This window comes from Lipotes vexillifer, unplaced genomic scaffold, assembly GCF_000442215.2.
Source record: "Lipotes vexillifer unplaced genomic scaffold, Lipotes_vexillifer_v1.1 scaffold247, whole genome shotgun sequence".
NCBI lineage: Eukaryota > Metazoa > Chordata > Mammalia > Artiodactyla > Lipotidae > Lipotes > Lipotes vexillifer.
This window is the reverse complement of record NW_006794161.1, coordinates 1,539,989-1,561,660: the sequence shown is the minus strand read 5'-3', so window position 1 is coordinate 1,561,660 and position 21,672 is coordinate 1,539,989. Positions and strand designations below refer to the sequence as shown.

The following is a 21,672-nucleotide window of genomic DNA, read 5'->3' as shown; positions in this document are numbered from 1 at the left end:
ACAAAATTTGCAAAAACAGTTAAAAAAAACAAAACAAAACAAAACAAAAAAACCAACTGTCCTGACAAAGAGAGGAAGAGTGTCAGAACACATTTTTGGCAGGCATTGCTGATGTACAGCTCACATTTTTTTGCTTCCAGACAGGTCAGAAATCTGGCTTGGCCAGGATTGGCACTATCTAGCTATGAAGGGCTGTGCCAGTCACATTAAGGACCTTTACAGTACTTTGGCATTTTCTGAGCAAGAGGAAGTCAAAATTTAACACCTAAGCCTTTTTTCTAGACTCCTTTCTATATTATATTGTTTGAGTTCACCACAGCAAATTCTCCACTGTTAAAATTTTTCCGTTTTCACATTTGAACAACTTGATGGGTTTCGGAGATTTGCTTGTAGCTCTTATATATCCCTATATATTATATCTATATCCTGAAATTTTGACTGTCAGCAACATGTTGGTAAGACACAAGCAAAGTATTACTGTAAGTTATTTTAAAGTTAAAATATATTTTTATGTGCCTTTGGCTTTTTACTGAAGGCCTACATTTTAGAGATACTACATCAAATGTGCTCATTTGACTTTTTCCATTGGCATTCCATTGTAAGCTGTGTATTTGGAAAGGTGTCTTCATACTTACCTTTATTTTTTTTTTCTTCGTCTGTTATCACACTTTTCACAGCAGCCATAAATGGATTGTAACGTGTAAAGGCACAGGTTATTCACAGTGCTTCTGTAGAGACTGTGGGCTACACCACATGTTATTTGGAAATATGGATATTTTAGGACGGCATATGCTTGCATTACATAGGTACTTTATACAACACAATAGAGTAAATGTTAAATTAATCAGTCAATAAATAAATATACTCTAAGAGAACTCAGTATGTGTGAGAAAAGAGAATATTTGTTAGAATTTGAGAGCTGATCAAGTTTTTTGTTTAATTTTTTATTTGTTTGGAAGGGGTTATGTTTTTACTTTTAAAGATATTAACTGGAGTATAGGAAAACATAAACATAATATTGAATCCTGTGCTAGTCCTGCTCTGATAGGTGACAGTTAATATAAATTTTATTCTTAGGGGCTTTAACCTATCTCTCTAAGAGATGAAAGGGGGTGGGTTAGATATAATTGATTTACTTGGAGAAGCAGTATGGGGAGGATTGGAGAAGAGAAGTTAGATTTGCAGCTAAAGTATGTAAACAATAAACTCTGATTTATATAACAATGTTAAAGGAATTTATGATCAACTGTGAGTCATCTTTTCTCATGATGTCAACAAAACAGAGTCCTTAGTGTCTGCTTGGATGCCTTAAATGATGGGAAAACGACTGGTCACCTTTCAGAAAAAGTTAATAATTTGAGAGTCTTCCATGTGTTGAGTTGAACCTGCCTCCCCATCAATTACACCCTGAACTCAACTGAAGTTGGAAGTGGAGGAGGATGTCCCTCCTTAAACAGAATGGCTGCTAATGTGAGCTTGAAACTTTGACAAGGTGTGACATGGGTCAAAGCATGAAATTACCTGGACAGACATCTTAATTATTATTCCAACCTACACCATCTCTATGAAGACCCAGTAACTCCTTCTGAATATTCTCAGATCCAACATAAGTCTTTTTTTTTTAATTACTTTGCTTTGGCAGGAGTACATAGAAAGCAAAACCTGAGGCAGATTCCTCCCTTTGACCTTACTAATACAAATTTTACAATTTGTATGGAAACACTAAAGACCTTGAATAGCCAAAGCAATCTTGAGAAAGAAAAATGAAGCTGGAGGAATCAGGCTCCCTGACTTCAGACTATACTACAAAGTTACAGTAATCAAAACTGTATGGTACTGGCACCAAAATAGAAATATAGATCAATGGAACAGGATAGAAAGTCCATAGATAAACCCACCCACCTATGGTCACCTAATCTATGACAAAGGAGGCAAGGATATACAATGGAGAAAAGACAGTCTCTTCAATAAGTGGTGTTGGGAAAACTGGACAGCTACATGTAAGCAAATGAAATTAGAACACTCCCTAAACTATACAAAAAAATAAACTCAAAATGGATTAAAGACCTAAATATAAGGCCAGAAACTATAAAAGTCTTAGAGGAAAACAGGCAGAACACTCTTTGACATAAATTGCAGCAATATCTTTTTTGATCCACCTCCTAGAATAGTGAAAATAAAAACAAAAATAAACAAATGGGACCTAATTAAACTTAAAAACTTTTTGCACAACAAAGGAAACCATAAACAAAATGAAAAGACAACTTTCAGAATGGGAAAAAAATATTTGCAAATGAAAAAACCAAAAGGGATTAATCTCCAAATATACAAAGAGCTCATGCAGCTCAGTTAAAAAAAAAAAAAAAACCACCAACAACCCAATCAAAAAATGGGCAGAAGATATAAATAGACATTTCTCCAAAGACATACAGATGGCTAAAACGTACATGAAAAGACACTCAACATCACTAATAATTAGAGAAATGCAAATCAAAACTACAATGAGGTATTGCCTCACACCTGTCAGATTGGCCACCATCAAAAAATCTACAGACAATAAATGTTAGAGAGGGTGTGGAGAAAAGGGAACCCTCCTACACTGTTGGTGGGAATATAAATTGGTGCAGCCACTATGGAGAACAGTATGGAGGTTCCTTAAAAAACTACAAACAGAGCTACCATATGATCCAGCAATTCCACTCCTGGGCATATATCTGGAGAAAACCATAATTCAAAAAGATACATGCACCCCAGTGTTCACTGCAGCACAATTTACAATAGCTTGGACATGGAAGCAACCTAAATGTCCATTAACAGAGGAATGGATAAAGAAGGTATGGTACAGATATACAATTGAATATTATTCACCCATAAAAAAGAATGAAATAATGCCATTTGCAGAAACATGGATGGACCTAGAGATTGTCATACTGAGTGAAGTAAGTCAGACACAGAAAGACAAATATCATATGATATCACTTATATGTGTAATCTGTAAAAAGGGTACAAATGAACTTATCTACAAAACAGAAATAGAGTCACAGATGTAGAAAACAAACTTATGGTTACCAGGGGATAAGGGGAGGGCGGAAGGGATAAATTGGGATTGACATATACACATTACTATATATAAAACAGATAACTAATAAGGACCTACTGTATAGCACAGGGAACTCTACCCAATACTCTGTAATGGCCTATATGCAAAAAGAAATAAAAAAGATTGGATATATGTATAACTAATTCACTTTGTTGTACACCTGCAACTAACACAGCACTGTAAATCAACTATGCCCCAATAAAAATTAAAAAAAAAAAAACACCTTTCTAAAACCTATATATATTCTTTTTTTTTCTTTTGGCTGCACCCTGCACGGCATGCAGGATCTTAGTTCTGCAACCACGGATAGAACCCATGCCCCCGGCAATGGAAGCGTGGGGTCCTAACCACTGGACCGCCAGGAAATTCCTTATACTCTAATTTTTAAACCAAAAATTCAGTGATTATGTTCTCTTTTTTAAAAGTACATTCTAAACACAGGCCTCAGTTTAAAGGATTTTTTTTCTCTTAGTGAGTGCCATCTACTGGTATAGTATTGTAAGTACAACTAAGTAAACTAGAATTGGGTCACAATTATTTTGCTGTTATCTCAATTATTACATACACATAAATGTTCCTGAAAATTAGAGCATTTTAATTTTAAATGTTAATAATATGTAATATAAGCTTAAAATACAATTATCTAAGAGAAAATAGTAATTGACTATTAATAGATTGTCCTGGCTGTTGTTTCAGATTTTTATATTTTTTGTATGTCTACTGTACTCAGAGAAAAGTAAATAATAAAGCTTTGAAGAAATTATAAGTAAAACATATTTCTATCTTTTTTGAATTCTCTTTTGAGATATTAATGTGAGGTATTAATTAATTTATTCATTCAAAATTTTTTGTTGAGAACTTACCAAGTACCAGGCACTGTGATTGGGAATAAAAAAACACTCATAATACCAACCCTACAGGTATTGTACCTGATTGAAATGTGTGGTTTTGGTATGTTATGTTTTATACATTTCAGTCCCATGTTTTTTTCAGTCTTTATCTTAGTTAAATAGTAATAGATAACTACTGTAGCCTCAAATAATAGACATTCAAATATATGATAATGCAATGTCTACCTTATTTCATCTCAGTAAATATCTTGTACTTGCAAAAGATTTTTTTTTCCCATAATATAACCTTTCACCACATTCCTAAAAAGTAGTTGGTACTTTGCCTAGAGATTTTAGAGCCAGGAGCTTAGAGCTAATAAGTATACAATATATGAGGCAGAAATGGAGGGGAATTGATCTCTTAAGTGGAAATTATATTCCATTAGTTATCCTTCTCATTAAAATACTGGAAATCATGAAAACAACAGTGCTGGCAAGGCTGTGCACTTTGAACAGTCTTTCTAATGTAAGAAAACGTGCTTTTACTGTTCCCTTCCTTAAACCTCTCTGCTGTCTCCTCCTGACCCTCAGGATAAAAAGCTAAATATCTGAGTACAGGACACAACCCTTTTGTGTTTGAGATCTTGTTTATTTTAGTGGCTTTATTTCCACCACTCTCCTTACTCTAACTCTGTAAACCAACCATAGTAAAATGTTTGCAGATTCATGTGTTAGCATACGGTATTTGTTTTTCTTTCTGACTTATAAAGCAGAAACTAAGACACCATTGTAAAGCAATTATACTCTGATACAGATGTTAAAAAAAAAAAGTTTGCATATCTAAAATTACACCATGTTCTTACTCCTTAACGTTCTACATGCTACTTTCTACCCTATTTTACCTAACTAAACTTCTCCTTGTCATTCAGACCGCTTATGTGGAATTGTATCTTGTCCATTATCCCCCCATAACCATCCCAAGCCTGGGTTTGTACCTGTTCTGTGTTTTCGCACAGACTCTGGGTAAACTCCTATAATAACGCGTACTCCTCCTCCCCTGCTCTGCACCTCTAAGACACCTCCCCACCCACCCCTCCCCGCCTTCTCTGATTTGCTAGGAACTCAGCATTTGCTTATATATCATTTTAACCTACTTGTTTAGCCTAATTTCTGACATAGTCTATGCACTCAAAAATTATTTGTTGCATGAATGAACGGCATTTGAGACTTAATGTTCACTTGTAACAATTATTTTGAATTTTATTTACTTTTTTTTTCAGAGTTCGTTATCTAGCCAAGGAAAATATAACCCAAGACTCTGAAACCCACACAGTCTCTTTCCTACAGCCCAACGGTGCCATCTTTGAACCCTCACTATCAGTTGGAACCGAGAATGACACTTTCACTGTTCTCAATCTGGCTGTAGCAGTGAGTAGACAAAGAGCGAAATTACTGGTTTTGAAATACTTTATAATCCTCTGTAATTAATCTCATGATTAGAGCTATCATTAAATATTATTTGTTTTGTCATTTTTATGAAAATATGTTCATTTGGCATTATTTTGAATTACGGTCATTTGGAAAGATGACAAGATCATAGTATAATCAACTGAATTGAGAAGACCACTTAAAGTGTATCATTTTAAAAAAGTAGGATTTAACTTTGAAATCTTCTTCCTGTGGCTCACACTGAGACAGAGAAAAGTAATCATTCAGAGATGAAGAAACACTACACTTTTAGTCCTGGAAAGATTTGGCAGTAATTTTAAAGAGACAGTTGAAAGTTGTTTTATTAAACTTAATTGTACTATTTATCCATTTCTTCTTAAAAATCTGATACGGCTATTGGTGTCTTAAACAGTGATTTTTTTTAATAGGCTGTGCCCCATCTCTATCCAAGCGCATTTGTTCAAATAATAGTCAATATCTTTATCAAAAAATCAAACTCTTCTATGTTTCAAAAGAGAACTTTGAAAGAACTATTATGGGGCTATAAGGATCCATTCTTGAGCTTGATTCCATACCCGATTCCTACTACAGTTGGTGTGTTTTACCCTGTGAGTACCAAATATGAATGTCAATATTGTTAAACTTTAATTGGATAAATATAATGGCATTGTTAATTCATAATTTTATCATTTAGTGTGTTAACCCTATTTCTGATCTGGGAATACATATTCTAAGTTTTTTAAGTCTCCATCTCACATGGGTTTAGCTTTGCTGGTTGGGAAAATTTACTTATCTGAATTTAACAATTAAAATTTTTTTAACAATTTAAAATTAAGAAACTGAACATTTAATCAAGTTTCCATTCTTTGATAAATATACAACTGTCTGAAAGTAGATTGTAAGCTGGTAAGGCTTTGAGCACTGTTTTTGGTTTTGATTTCCTGTCTAAAAAAATTGTTTAATGCCACATTTTTATTTATTTATGTTAAATATATTCATCATGTCATTCTTCCTTCTCTAGACATCCTACAAATTTGTTGTATTGAATATTTAAAACTTAGCCAAAATTGCACACAATGAGACTGATACATCAGCAATGTCATATTTTCATAGAATTAGTTGAAAAGAATTTCTATAATCTACAAAAGCTATGAAATGGCAGTTTGGAGATTAAGAAAAATGTGAACTTGGTGATATACTTAGTTATACCTTAATGTTTCAAGTTATAAATAGGATAATCTGACTAGTGAATTGAAATTTTGACCATGATTTCATTTGGCACTGTATGTGACATTAGCTATATTCTCCAGTTCACTGTTGTTATTTTACTGTAGATGTTTTTTTAGGATTGCAAGGTTATATATCAATTAAGAAAGCATTAAGGGATAAAAAATTCAGTTACTAGTATTTAACTAAATACTCTGAATTCTTTCCTTGGCTAATTCTGTTTTTAATTCTGTGTACCTAATCTTTAGTAACCACTTATTAGAAATAATAACGTTGAGAAAACTTCTAGAAATCTGTCACAGTTCTCATAGGTTTTGTTCACTATCCCCTCACCTCAATATAATAGGAGTAGTGATCAAAATGGCCTTTCTGGCTTAGTTATGCCAAAGAGTGATAGAGTTGGATCACATCAGCTTCTTATATTTGTTTTCTTCCTTTGCTCAGCATCTAGCACTTATTTCTAGGCACCTTTTATATTCTGTCTTTTTAAAGAATATAATATAAATATTGCTCATTCCAGTAACGTGACTAAATGTGCCATAAGGTGGAAGCTCAATGTAACCAGGCCAACGCTCTCATTCCCTTTCAATTTTACTGGGTGTTTTTTTTTTTTTTTTTTTTACTGAGCATGGAATATAAATATTGCTCATTCCAGTAACGTGACTAAATGTGCCATAAGGTGGAAGCTCAATGTAACCAGGCCAACGCTCTCATGACCTTCCCTTTCAACATTTTCTTGAAATAATTTTCTATATTGATAACTCAGCTTTTTTAAACCTTTATCAATGCAAAAATGGAATTAGTATTCCAAGTTCTAAAATTGACATATAAACTTGAAGATAAAGAGCATGCCTCCTGTGAAATAGTAGTAAAATGAGATATGTTCACATAGCCATGATTTCCTATTTTTCCCTAGCTCCTACCTGTTTATCTAGAGTATACCAAATTCATCATATGTCTAAAATAGGAAGAACCCCAATAAATATCAAGGGAGAAAGTCTTTCCCCCTTAAAGTTCAAATGAGTTTTAGATCAGTGATTTCCTGACAAAGAATAAAGTAATCAAAATCAAGAGATAAAATATTTTGATTAAGTAACTCTTGCCTCACACTGAGTTCCTATCTAAAAATTGCTTAAAACAGTTAAACGCTCACTCGTGTAGTCCTTTTTCTTCCACAGAGTTCACAGTCACATATTTTTTATAGAAAAGTCTAATGGAGGAAAACAAACACTTCTAAATGCTCACTTCAGGGGAATCACATCTCTGTATTGAGGAAAATGAGCATTTCCTCTATTTCAATATTACAGAGAGGTTTTAAGGAGAGTTTAAGACTATGACAAGGTTAATATAACTGATCATGGCAAGACTGAGCATGATTAATCCCTTATTCTCTTTAAAAAAGAAGCAATAGCTTGCCTTGAAATCTTACTGGATGGTATGTTAGGATTGTGAAAAAACCATTTTCCATCACCAAAAAGTGGCTGAGTGCAGAGAAACTATCACTACTGTTGTCTTTATTGCTTCCATATATATATATATATATATATATATATATATATATATATATATATACTGAATATATATATATACTGAATATATATATCTTTTGTAGATGCCAGAGCATAAATTAATAAACTCTGTCCTACTTAAATGCCAGTTATTGCAAGAGTTAAAAGAAAAGGAAAAGTATAAATTATCTATGTTTCCAATCTTGATTGATCCAACATCTGCTTCTCTTTCTTTCCTCCTCCACACTCCCCTCTTCTCCCTCATACTGAGTTTACATCAGTTATCCATTTACTATCTTCCTCCTATTCAGTTTGAATGCAACATACAATGAAATAATCCCACTGGGAGAAAAAACTTTCCCCTAAAAGATCTAAGTGTCTGATAAATGTTTCTCAATTTTCTTTTCTGCAGAACTGTTTCTGTTCCATGTTGTTTCTAACAACATTTGGCAGTTTTTATTTTATAATCTGATCACTTAATGGTTTCAGGCACTTCATTTAACTCAACAAAATGGAAACTTCAAACAAAACATGGATCAAATGATTTAGAACATTTCTTAAACTTAGCCTGTCACAACCAGTCTAATCAATATTTATTATTTTAGCAGAAGTACTGAATCATAATAGACAAAGCGATGTGAGAAAGGTGCCCTTGACATAAGAATATCATTTTCTATTTTTTTTATTCCTAAGGCAACTCTCCTATTGGCCAAGTTATTGTGACATGATTAATGGTACAGGTAAGGGCATATGTTTTTGTTGTTGTTGTTGTTGTTTTGTGTGTGGTACGTGGGCCTCTCACTGTTGTGGCCTCTCCCACTGCGGACCACAGGCTCCAGACGCACAGGCTCAGCGGCCATGGCTCACGGGCCCAGCCGCTCCGCGGCATGTGGGGTCTTCCCGGACCGGGGCACGAACCCATGTCCTCTGCATCGGCAGGCGGACTCTCAACCACTGCGCCACCAGGGAAGCCCAAGGGCATATATTTTGTGGTAATAATCACAATGAAACCAACTCCTTTCTCCCACAAATCCACCTCCATACCTACAATGTTCTGGGGGTTGAGCGCATGCGTTTGCCTATCTTTGTATTCCTGCAACATAATTCAGAGTCTCTGTTCTTATATAGGTTTAGTAAATGTCTGTCTAACGTGATGGAACTTCTCAAGATTAACCATCGAGGATGAACCTTTACTGCATTTCTGGGGAAACGTTTGCTTTGTACAAACTTAATGAACCCCTCCCTGACCACAGAAGTAAAGGGTTAGAAAACCTTAGAGTAGTGGTTACTGTTCACATCTTTTGTAAATACTATAAAGATAATAATTTAAAATTAAAGGAATTAAAATATCAGGATAATTACAAAAGGTAAGACATACCTCCAAAGATTTCAGGCTGAGTTAGAATCAGTGAACTTGTAAGCAGAGCCATCTATTTTGAAGAAGATGGTCAGAAAGAGAGAGAAAAGAACAACAACAGCAACAAAAACAAGGTTACATGTGTACTAACCATGAAAAATGTATGCAAAAATGAACATTCTGAATTAGAGTTAGGAAGAAAGAAAGTACTATGTACTTAGATTTAAGCGTGGTTAGATCCAGCTTATTATTCTTGAAGTAAAACAAAGTATATAGATGCCTATGAGTTTAAATTAAGAATTAAGATTGTAAAAAGCAATAGGAATTGAATACCTGGAGGTGAGCTCTCAGCTGCTAAAAAGCAGAAGCAGAGCATAATGCTTACAAAGCTAGTTAGGCAATACTTCATAGGAAAGTAATACAATGAAAATGAAAAATGTTAAATACAAAGTTATGTAAAAGGTAGAGAATAAAAAGCAAACATGGGGAATGTTTACTTTTCCAAAGGCATTACTGAGCTTTGCATGTTGATTTAATTTTTTAACACTCTCTTGTAGAAAAAACAGCAAAACCACGGTTGAGTTTGCTTTGTAGTGCTTTGAGTCATGGAATTGGGTGAAGAAATTCCTTTCTAAGTAGTTCATTTCTGCCAATAAATTGTCAAGTGTCCCAATACCACTAACTCTAGTAATTTCATAACCATAAACTTCATACTGTATCCTTAGATACAGAGAGAAATAGATTGTGCTTCTCCTAAATAGTAAATTAGTCTTTATGGGTTTAAGAAAAAAAAATTAAACACTTTTGTCCAAAACTGAGAAGCAAAGAAGTTTTAAAAAACGAGGTAGAGGATTTATTAATGACAATAACTTAACTACATGAGTATCAGGCATGAAGTTTAAAATATCTAAGAAGAAAATAGATGTAAAACAAACTAGGAGCAGAGGTAGACTGAACAGGCCAGAAGACTCTAATGGCATCCCTGTGAGAGAGATTTTTGGTTATGGCACTAGGGAAAAGAGACTAATGAAATGGAAAAGGTTCCAAGGAGTTTTAACCATGATTTAGAAGTACTTCCTCTATCTTCTTTAACAAACTTAAAGAGACAGAAAAGGAAAACACTGATTTACATTTGAATGCATTTGAAAAAGAGCCCTGCTAATATCAGCTAACTTATGATCATGACCCATGGTAACTGCTGGTGTCATTAAGACATAATCTTCGATGATATTTCAAATGATTTTTTAAAGCTTTTCAATGTATTCTTTTCTTTTACGGCTAAGGTGTTGGGAAGGCAGTTGTAGGCAACGCCCATTCAGGGACCTGTTTGGGGAGTTTAAGCTAATCTTTAATATCTCATTCTTTCAATGCTGATTCACTGTGATCATCTGTTGTATTTCACTTATCACAAGAGTATAAGTGAAATGTAATAAGATCACAACGTTTGTGCAGTTACCAGAAAAAAAGTGTGGTATTCATAATTGAAGGATGGGTCTTACTGTTTTGAACAAACAAATTCAGTAGTGGCTCATTTTGGTAATATTGATTTGTGGAGCAAATGGAGGAATTACCTAACTATTTCTTCTTATATCCAGTGTGTGCATGGATCATAACCATAGTAGAGATTCAATAAACTCAACAAATGCCCTTTTTAGTTTGATGTGTATATTTTTCCAACCATTTTCAGGAAATTCTATTTAGTGAGAGAACTTCAATAAATAATTTAAAAAATATTAATCAGCCATTAGGGCAGATGAATGAATCATTATTAAAAGTAAGACCATTTACCAAACAGGAGTTCTAAATGAACCTCATGGTAAGAAAAGTGCTACTCTACAGACAGGGTGGGGATTTCAAAAACAATCACAGTTTTAACAACATGTGGCTTTGCCATTGTTTTTTTAAACTTTAATTTATTTTTAAGGAGTAGGAAAATTTAATAGTGAATGTGTATAGTATATAGTCTTGTTGAATACGGTAGCTACTAGCCATGTGTCACAATTAAGCACTTGAAGTGTGGCTAGTAAAAATTGAAATAGGCTGTAAGTACACACTGGATCTTGAGATTTGTTAGTTTTTATATTGGTTACATGTTAAAATGATATTTTGGATATGGTGGGTTAGATAAAATATACCTGATACTTATTTTATTTTTAAAATGTGGCTACTGGAGAATTTTAATGTTATATATACAGTTTGTATTCTATTTCTCTTAACTGTGCTGGAATTGAGATTTCTAGATTCTTCTAGGACACATATTTCACCTAATCCCTTGCCACTTGCTTGATTTTTAAACAGATGCAGCCTCATTTCCACCTTTCATTGAGAAGACCCGGGTATTGCAATTCTTTTCCTCTGACATTTGCAGGTAAGACAAAGAAACTGATATATTCCTATATATCAGAATTCTTTCTCCAAGTGAAAAAACACAGGCATAGAAGATCATACTTGATAACCATATTATTTGAGAAAAATAAAATACATTTAGGCAAGTTTTTCTTGATGTATTAAGAATAAATACAATATGGAATACATAATATGTTTATTAAGTCTTTAAAAAACTGAAGGTTGTAGAAGGATACTTTGCATAACAAAAATCATTTTCTCCTTCTTCATTTCTAAGCAAGAACATTTCTTTTCTCTTACTAAACTAGTAAAACAGTGAGGTGTGGCTCCACCTGAGCAACCTCATACTCAGTGTGCTCACAGAGTCCTCACAGACGTCAATGGACAGACAACAGAATATCAATAAGGCAACAGAGATCCTAAATGACACAATAGAACAGTTAGACTTAATTGATATTGTCAAAACATTACACCCAAAATAACCAGACTACACATTGTTTTCAAGTGCACATGGAATATTCTCTAGGGTAGACCACATACTAGGACACAAAATAAGCCTCAACAAATTTAAGAGGTTAGAAATTATTTCAGGCATCTTTTCTGACCACAATGGCATGAAACTAGAAATCAACCACAGAAAGAGAAATGAGAAAATAATGATTACATGGAGACTAAACAACATGCTACTAAAAAAAAATGGGTCAACAATGAAATCAAAGAGGAAATTTAAAATACCTTGAGACAAACAACTATAAAAATACAACCATACAAAATCTATGGGACACAGCAAATGCAGTCATAAGAGGGAAGTTTACAGCAATATAGGTCTTCCTCAGAAAACAAGAGAAATCTCAAATAAACTAACTTACCACCTAAAAGAATTAGGAAAAGAAGAAGAAACAAAGCCTAAAGTGCACAGAAGGAAGGAAATAATAAAGATCAGAGAGGAAATAAATACAACAGATATTAAAAAAAAAATAGAAAAAAAAAATCAAGAGCTGGTGTTTTGAATGGATAAACAAAAGCGACAAAATTCTACCCAAGCTCACCAAGAAGAAAAAAGAGAGGACTCAAATAAACAAAATAAGAAAGGTACAAGGAGAAGTAACAAATGACACCACAGAAACACAAAAAATCATAAGAGAACACTGTGAACAATTAAATGCCAACAAATTGGACGACTGAGAAGAAATGGACAAGTTTCTAGAAATATACAGCCCAACAAAACTGAATCAAGAAGAAATAGATAATTTGAACAGATTGATCACTAGAAGTGAAATAGAATTGGTAATAAAACAAACAAACAAACAAAAAACCTCCCTGCAAACAAAAGTCTAGGACTGAATGGCTTCACCAGGGAATTCTGTTAAACATACAAAGAAAAACTTATACCGATCCTTCTCAAACTATTCCAAACATTGAAGAGGAGGGAACACTCACAAAGTTATTCTATAAAGTCACCTCCACCCTCATAACAAAACCAGACAAAGACATTACCAAGAAAGAAATTACGGGCCAATATCTTTGATGAATATAGATGAAAAAATCCTCAACAATATATTAGCAAACTGAATCCAACAATATATAAGAAGAATCATACACTATGATCAATTGGATTCATTCTGGGTCACAAGGATAGTTCAACATAGGCAAACAATCAATGAGATAGACCACATCAGCAAAAGAAAAGACAAAATGATTATCACAATAGATATGATTATCTCAATAGATACAGAAATATCATTTGATAAAATTCAACATCAATTCATGATAAAAATTCTCACCAAAGTGGATATACAGGGAACATATCTCAGCATAATAAAAGCTATTTATTAGAAACCCACAGCCAACATAATACTCAAAAATGAGAAGCTGAAAGCCTTCCTGTTAAATTCTGGAACAAGACAAGAATGCCCACTGTCACCACTTCTATTCAACATAGTATTGGAAGTCCCCATCACAGCAATCAGACAAGAAAAAGAATCAAAGGTATTCACATTGGAAGGGAAGAGGTAAAACTCTCATTATACGTAGATCACATGATACTCTATATAGAAAAACCCTAAAAGCAAGGTAGCAGGATATGAGATTAACACACAGAAATCTGTTGCATTTCTTTACACTGACAATGAAATATGAGAACAAGAAAGTAAAAAACCAATTTCTTTCAAAATCACATCCAAAAAATGCTTAGGAATAAACCTGACCTAGGAGGTGAAAGACCTACACTGAGAACTATAAAACATTGATAAAGGAAACTGAAGATGATTCAAATAAACGGCTATATCTCATGCATTTGGCTTGGAAGGATTAATGCAATAAGTCCTCTACATACAAACGAGTTCCATTCCAAGAGTATATTCGTAAGTCCAATTTGTTTGTAAGTCCAACAAAGTTAGCCAAGGTACCCAACTAACACAATCGGCTATACAGGACTGTACTGTAATAGGTTTATAATACTTTTCACACAAATAACACATAAAAAACAAACAAACACAAAAAACAAAACATTTTCAACCTTACAGTACAGTACAGTAGTACCAGTTACACCACCGCCACATTTACTCTTACTTTTGGACATCCTGGGCTCGAAATAAAGATACCGCAATATTGTATTCTATACAGTAGTGTACAGTAAAGTACACAAAAGCACAACCACTTGTGGAGGATGCACACACGTGACAATGTATGCCAGACAGGTGAACTAACTTATGTGATTGGATATATGAACGCATGTTTGCATCTTTGAAAGTTCACAACTTGAAGGTTTCTATGTAGGGGACTTACTGTATTGTAAAAATGGCCACACTACCCAAAGCAGTCTACAGACTTAATGTGATCCCTAACAAATTCCCCATGACATTTTTCACAGAAATAGAACAAATAATCATAAAATTTATATGGAAACACAAAAGACCCAGAATTGCCAAAGCAATTGTGAGGAAAAAGAACAAAGCTGGAGGCATAACCCTTCCAGACTTCAGAAAGCTACAGTAATCAAAACAGTGTGGTAGTGGCAGAAAAACAGACATATGGATCAATGGAACAGCACAGAGAGTCCAGAAAGAAGCCCATATGTCTATGGACAATTCATCTTCAACAAAGGAGATAAGAATATACAATGGAGAAAAGAGTCTCTTCAGCAAGTGGTATTGAGAAAGCTGGAGAGGTGCATGTAAATCAACGAAGTTAGTACACACCCACACAACATACACAAAAATAAACACAAAATGGCTAAAAGACCTAAATATAAGACACAACACCATAAAACTGCTAGAAGAGGACCTAGGCAAAACATTCTCTGACATAAATCATAGCAGTGGTTTCTAAGGTCAGTCTCCCAGGGCAACAGAAATAAAAACAAAAATAAACAGATGGGACCTAATCAAACTTATAAGCTTCTGCACAGCAAAGGAAACCATAAACAAACTGTAAAGAGAACATAAAGACTGGGAGAAATTATTCACAAACAATGTGACCCAAAAGGGCTTAATTTCCAAGATATACACACAGCTCATACAGTTCAGTGTGAAAACAAACAAACAAACAACCCAATCAAAAAATGGGCAGAAGACCTAAATAGACATTTCTCCAGAGAAGACATACAGATGACGAACAGGCGCTCAACACTGCGAATTATTAGAGAAATGCAAATCAAAACTGCAGTGAGGTATCACCTCACACCTGCCAGAATGATCATCATCAAAACGTCTAAAAATAATAAGTGCTGGAGAGGGTGTGGAAAAAAGGGAACCCTCCTACACTGTTAGTGAGAATGTAAATTGGTGCAGCAATTATGGAAAACAGAATGGAGGATCCTTAAAATATAAAACTATGGTTACCAGCAATCTCACTCCTGGACATATAACTGGAAAAGACAAAAACTCTAATTAAAAAATATATATGCACCCCAATGTTCATAGCAGCACTATTTACAATAGCCAAGATATGGAAGCAATCTAAATGTCCATCAACAGATGAACGGATAAAGAAGATCTGGTATATATACACAATGGAATATTATTCAGCCATAAAAAGAATGAAATAATGACATTTACAGCAACACGGATGAACCTACTGATTATCATAGTAAGTGAAGTAAGTCAGACAGAGAAAGACAAATAGTGTATGATATCACTTATAGGTGGAATCTAAAAAAGTTGTATGAACAAACTTACTTACAAGACAGATTCATAGACACAGAAAACATACCTACAGTTACCGAAGGGGAAAGTGGGAGAGAGATAAACTAGGAGTTTGGGATTAACATATACACACACTACTATATAAACAAGGTCCTAGTTTATAGCACAGGGGACTATATTCAATATCTTGTAATAACCTATAATGAAAAAGAATCTGGAAAAGAATATATATGCATATATTTGAATCATTTTGCTGTACACCAGAAACTAACAAAACACTGTAAATCGACTATACTTCAATTTTAAAAAATGTCCAAGATGGTGATACCACAGTCACAGAACTATGTTCATGTGCTCTACTGACACTACAGCATCTTTTCAAATTGATGGGGCCCAGTAGCTATCACAGAAGCACTGGCACCCACACTGGTATGCTTGCATCCTAGCTCTGTTTCTAGACACTGTGTGCTGTGGGCAAGTATTTAATATCTCTGAATATTTTCCTTATCTATAAAATTGAAGAGAGTAGCATTTGTTCATACAGCATTACCTGGGCATTATAAATATTATGTATTGAGTTCCAGTACGTTGCTGAGGTTATGGTGGACACTTGGTAAATGATGGAGCATAGGAGACATGTATCAAAACCCACATGCACACACCCTAGGAAGTGAGCAGCCTTTCTCTCCAGGATTAAGTGGTGGAAGATTGAAATTTTTATTTTCTTTCATTTAAACTGGGCACAAATAGAGGACTTGAGGAAGTCATATATTTACTCTATAAAGGAAACTAACTCTAAGAAATGTCCTCAGTATAAATACTCCATGGTAGTTCACAAGCAAAAATTATTCTCAGAAGCTTTTGAAAACAAAGGTAAGAAGAGCTCATACTCAGGTATTGAGTTCTGGTGTGTCTTAAAATATCACAAGAACATTTTTCCTAAGACTTAAGCAAGAATTCTAACAAGATTATATCCAGTTTTTCTAATTTAAAAATAAGAAAAACAGAATCTCCATAATGAAGTTCAGTTTTCCAGAATGAAGCTCTTTCTTATCTGTGTTTAGATCATTCTATGCTGTGTTTGGAGCCGAAATTAATCTGAAAGGAATCCCTGTTTATAGATTTATCCTTCCATCCTTGGCTTTTGCATCTCCACTTCAAAATCCAGACAACCACTGTTTCTGCACAGAAAAAATTATCTCCAAAAATTGTACCTTATATGGTGTGCTAGATATTGGCAAATGCAAAGACGGTGAGTAAAAGGTCTTGATGTCACAATCCATGGCATAATATGCATTTTTCTTTAAAATGTAAATTTCACCTAGGTTTCCTTTCCACCAGAAATTTAAAGTGAGAAAGTAAAAAGGGCAGGAAGTAAAGGTGATGATATTTTTGTTCTGATTTTTGTACCTCTTTCAAGCTCCCAGTTGTTTCAGTGTTGCAAAGCTTAGTTATTATTAGGTAAAACCCTACTGATATTTCCCTGTGCTACTTTTGAAAATGTCTCTTTAGGTTCTTTGCTCATTTTTTAATTGGGTTATTTACGTTCTTGAGTTGTGTGAATTCCTTGCATATTTTAGATTTTAATCACTTATGGTATATGTGTTTTGCAAATATTTTCTCCCATTCCATAGGTAGACTTCATTTTTTGATGGTTTTCTTTGCTGTGCAGAATCCCTGTGCTCCTTTTAGATTTAGGGTGAAATGAAAATAATTCTCAGAATACCCTGAGCATCCCAACTTACCCATCTACGTTTTTCTAACTTTTTCTACCCTAGAAAATGGTAAATAAAAATAAATATATTTCAGGATGTCTCTGAAAGAAACACGAAATTTGGAGTCCATCTTATTTTGCTCACCTTTTTCATATTGGAGTGGGTGAGAATAAAGAAAGAAAAGCCTCTTAAATTCTCAGTCCACAGACATATTACTCCCTAAAACATGAAGGTATGTGGTTGTAAATTTGTGTTCAGCAGCTAAGCTTTACATATTGAAAATAAACACCTAAGGTATAAACGACAGACATCAACTGAATGGTTAGTAGGATGATACAGAAGCTTATATTTTATTTTTGCTCAAAAGTGATTAGATGTAATAATTTTCCCTCACCCTCATTCCCCATTTAGCATTCAAAGCCAACTTTGCATTTCTTTTAACTTAAAAATCTTTATTTTCAAGGAAATCTTTTGAGTGCTACGCGTAATGAGGAAAATGATTTATCCCAATTGTCTCTTAAAACTTGTTTTCAGGAAAACCTGTGTACATTTCACTTCCTCATTTTCTACATGCAAGTCCTGAAATTGCAGAAACTGTTGAAGGCTTACGTCCAAATGAAGAGGAACATAGCACATACTTAGATGTTGAACCTGTAAGCAAATACATTATTGATCTGATTGGTTTAGCATTTTTTTAAATGAAAGAAAAATTAAGTTCTCGCCTTTCTGTCAATCACATTTATTGATGATATTTACTGTATCACAATCTTGACATATTACTTAAAAATTTTTATTGAAGTATAGTTGATTTACAATGTTCTGTTAATTTCAGGGGTACAGCAAAGTGATTTAGTTATATTTATATATATATGTATTTTTTTCATATTTTTTTTCCCTTATAGGTTATTACAGAATACTGAATATAGTTCCCTGTGCTACATAGTAGGTCCTTGTTGGTTATCTATTTTATATAGAGTAATGTGTATATAATTACCTACTTTTATTTCAAGGAGAATCACATTGGTTTCTTCCTGTTGTTGCTTATGAAATGTCGAGGTAATTCTATTTTAGTTTTTTCAGCATATGGAACTTTATAATCCTTTTTAATTGTTTGTAGGTCAGGGATAGTAATGATGGGTATGATTCTAATTGGCTTAAAACAATTTGGTATAAATTACAATTTTACTGTCATTCTGTACTTAACTTTAAGTATTGCTTATATGAAGGGACACTGTAGATTATGAGGGATTAAAAGAGATTTTATGGGTATGTGCGCACTTGAGGCAAGATCTATTACACTTAGCGTCAGGAAAAATCTATTAAATTTCCTATAGTGTAACAGTTTCAACTTTTAATTTATTTTAATATTCTCCTTTTCAAAAGTTAAACGTCCCAGACATGGCACGTTTGTGCCAGACATGTCAGAATTTTAGTAGTCACATTTAATTTTAACTAATGATAGATTATAATTATACTGATGACACATGGGTTCTGACTGAATATATATTTGACCATATATAATTTGGGATTTAAATTGACTATATGAGTTCTAAGTTTCACTGCTGTTGTTGTTGATTCCCCAAAACCAATTCAGATAAATATCACAAATCTAACTAAAACCTTGACAGTAGGTTGGGCAAAGAAATTGTGTGTGTGTGCATATATACATGTGTGTATAGGTCTGTATAATTAATTATTTAATAAATTTCACAAGTTTCAAGTACTACAGTTTTACCTTAGGTTCTATAATAACAGTAAAAATAAGTTTTAGATATTATAAATGAATTATTTAAAGGAAGTTGGTAATTATTTTAGTTTGTTCTCTTTTTAGATAACTGGATTCACTTTACAATTTGCAAAACGCCTGCAGATCAATATACTGGTTAAGCCAGGAAAAAGCATTGGGTGAGTCTCTTGAACAGGTTCATTATGATTTTTAGTATTTTCTTGCCAGAAAGTGAGTATATGTATGAAATTAAGTGGAAATAATATAAAATTTCAACATTTCTTTGGCTTAGTATCATGAAATAATTACTGTTTATAACTTTCATCTGTAATTTAGAATTATATCTAGTGTGTATTGAAGTTGTATTTACACATATTCTGGAATTAGTGTATGATGGCGTTTCTCATTTTGCTAGCTGTACAAATATTTCCAGGACAATTGTTTCTAAAATTCAGTTTTAGTTTCCTGGGTATAAATTGTCAAAAGGGAAAATACCTGCTTAGAAAAAGTCAATCTAATTAGAAATATGTATTAGAAAGATTTTTAAGAGTGAAACATGTCTGATAAACAGCCATAGTAATATTTAAATGATTCATTACAAGGAACAAAAATCAAGGAACTTAGCAAGTTTAAGAGCAACTAATTTCTGAACATTTATTTACACTAGTAATTACTAACATTTCTGTTATATATGGGTATTATGTTAGTATATATTGTTATAATTATTTTCAATGTTTATTACAGAGCATTAAAGGGTCTGAAGCAAAATTATATGGTGCCTGTTCTTTGGCTGAATGAGGTTAGTATTCTTATCTATTAGTCACCAAAAACTGTAAACTTCCTTGTATATAGAAAAAGCTTTTAATGTTTGAAAATTGAATACATATGTATAGAATTTGAAGTTGTATGTGTTTCTATTACCTATATAGGTGAGTTTATATATTATTAATTATATAATTAATTATTCTGAGAGAACCAAGCCACATAGAAATATCAGGTTTATGTTAGTTTTCAGTGTTTTTATTTCAGAAGGATGAAGTACTTCCTATAATTTTAGATTATTTTCATAATACATCTAGTAAACACTTTTTCTTGTCATAGTGCTTGTGTTAGGAAAGAGTCATACATACATGTAACTCCAAGTAACTCAATGTGAATACTGTAGTGCTAATAAAAGCAAACCAAACTTATAAAGACCAGGTAAGGGTAGGTGTCTGCAGTCTATCCGAGTGCCTAACAAGATATTTTTAGTACAAATCACAGAATTGATTAACCACAGAATGAGGAAATGCACTACAGAAGTCTTCAGAGGAAAGAAACTGTTGGCCTTTCCAATTTCCCTCTGTCACTAGGAAACATCCTTTGGAAAACTGGAAAATATTTCAGTAAGACCTTTGTATAGATCAATGAAGTCAGTGTATTGGAGAGGGCTATATAACATGTTTCAAAGGAATATTATATTTCTCTCTCTAAATATTCTACCTTGGCATTTACTGCCTTCTGTGACATGAAAAGGGAATTACATTGTCTTTTCTTATAGATAAAGATGACTAACATCTATGCGGTGTTTCGAAAAAAGAGTGATACATAAGTGGAGAGTTTTGAGTAATTTGCTCCACTAATCAACTGAAATAATGCTAATTGTTAACTTGATTACAGACTGGCACAATTGGTGATGAGAAGGCAGAAATGTTCAGAAATCAAGTGACTGGAAAAATAAACCTCCTTGGCCTGGTAGAAATGATCTTAATCAGTGTTGGTGCGGTGATGTTTACTGCTTTTATGATTTCATACTGTGCATGCAGATTGAAGAGTGTAAAATAAGTAAGTATATAACAAAATATATATATGGTTTCAGTAATGTTAGTTTATATATTACTGTTTCCATTTTATCAAACAGGAGTTATAAATTAGGCTGCAAATATTTCTGGACATGTCTGGCCAGCTATCATTGTTAATACATCCTCGAAGTTTCGATACTAAATGTAAATTAAAACATAAATGAAACCTGAATAAGTAATAAGGCCTACTAATATCAAGTAGATCACTATATTTCATCTTTATTATTGGAGGAATGGGCTAAAATATGAAATTGTCACCTTTCAAAGTTAGAATGTTGCCCAAAAGCTATATATGTACTAACTTTTCTTTTCTTATTTCTAGCTAGTTAATTATTTAAAAATTACAAATAATTAATTTAATAGATCACTGACCAGGAAAGTTTATGTAAAACTGAAAATGGTAGCTATTTGGGGAAATTAGAATTTAC

At 33.3% G+C, this 21,672-nt stretch overlaps 1 protein-coding gene across 1 annotated transcript in view; it reads left to right on the top strand.

Annotated features, from left to right (window-relative positions):
* LOC103079811 (platelet glycoprotein 4-like) overlaps positions 1-21,227 on the top strand; it is a 33,433-nt gene extending 12,206 nt beyond the window's left edge. Inside the window, 9 exon segments of the mRNA XM_082931401.1 lie at positions 5,211-5,358; positions 5,808-6,015; positions 8,726-8,854; positions 11,770-11,839; positions 17,027-17,214; positions 18,212-18,330; positions 19,509-19,582; positions 20,148-20,202; positions 21,063-21,227. Coding sequence (XP_082787527.1) covers positions 5,211-5,358; positions 5,808-6,015; positions 8,726-8,854; positions 11,770-11,839; positions 17,027-17,214; positions 18,212-18,330; positions 19,509-19,582; positions 20,148-20,202; positions 21,063-21,227 — 1,156 coding nt within the window.
* The last annotated feature ends 445 nt before the right edge of the window (positions 21,228-21,672 follow it).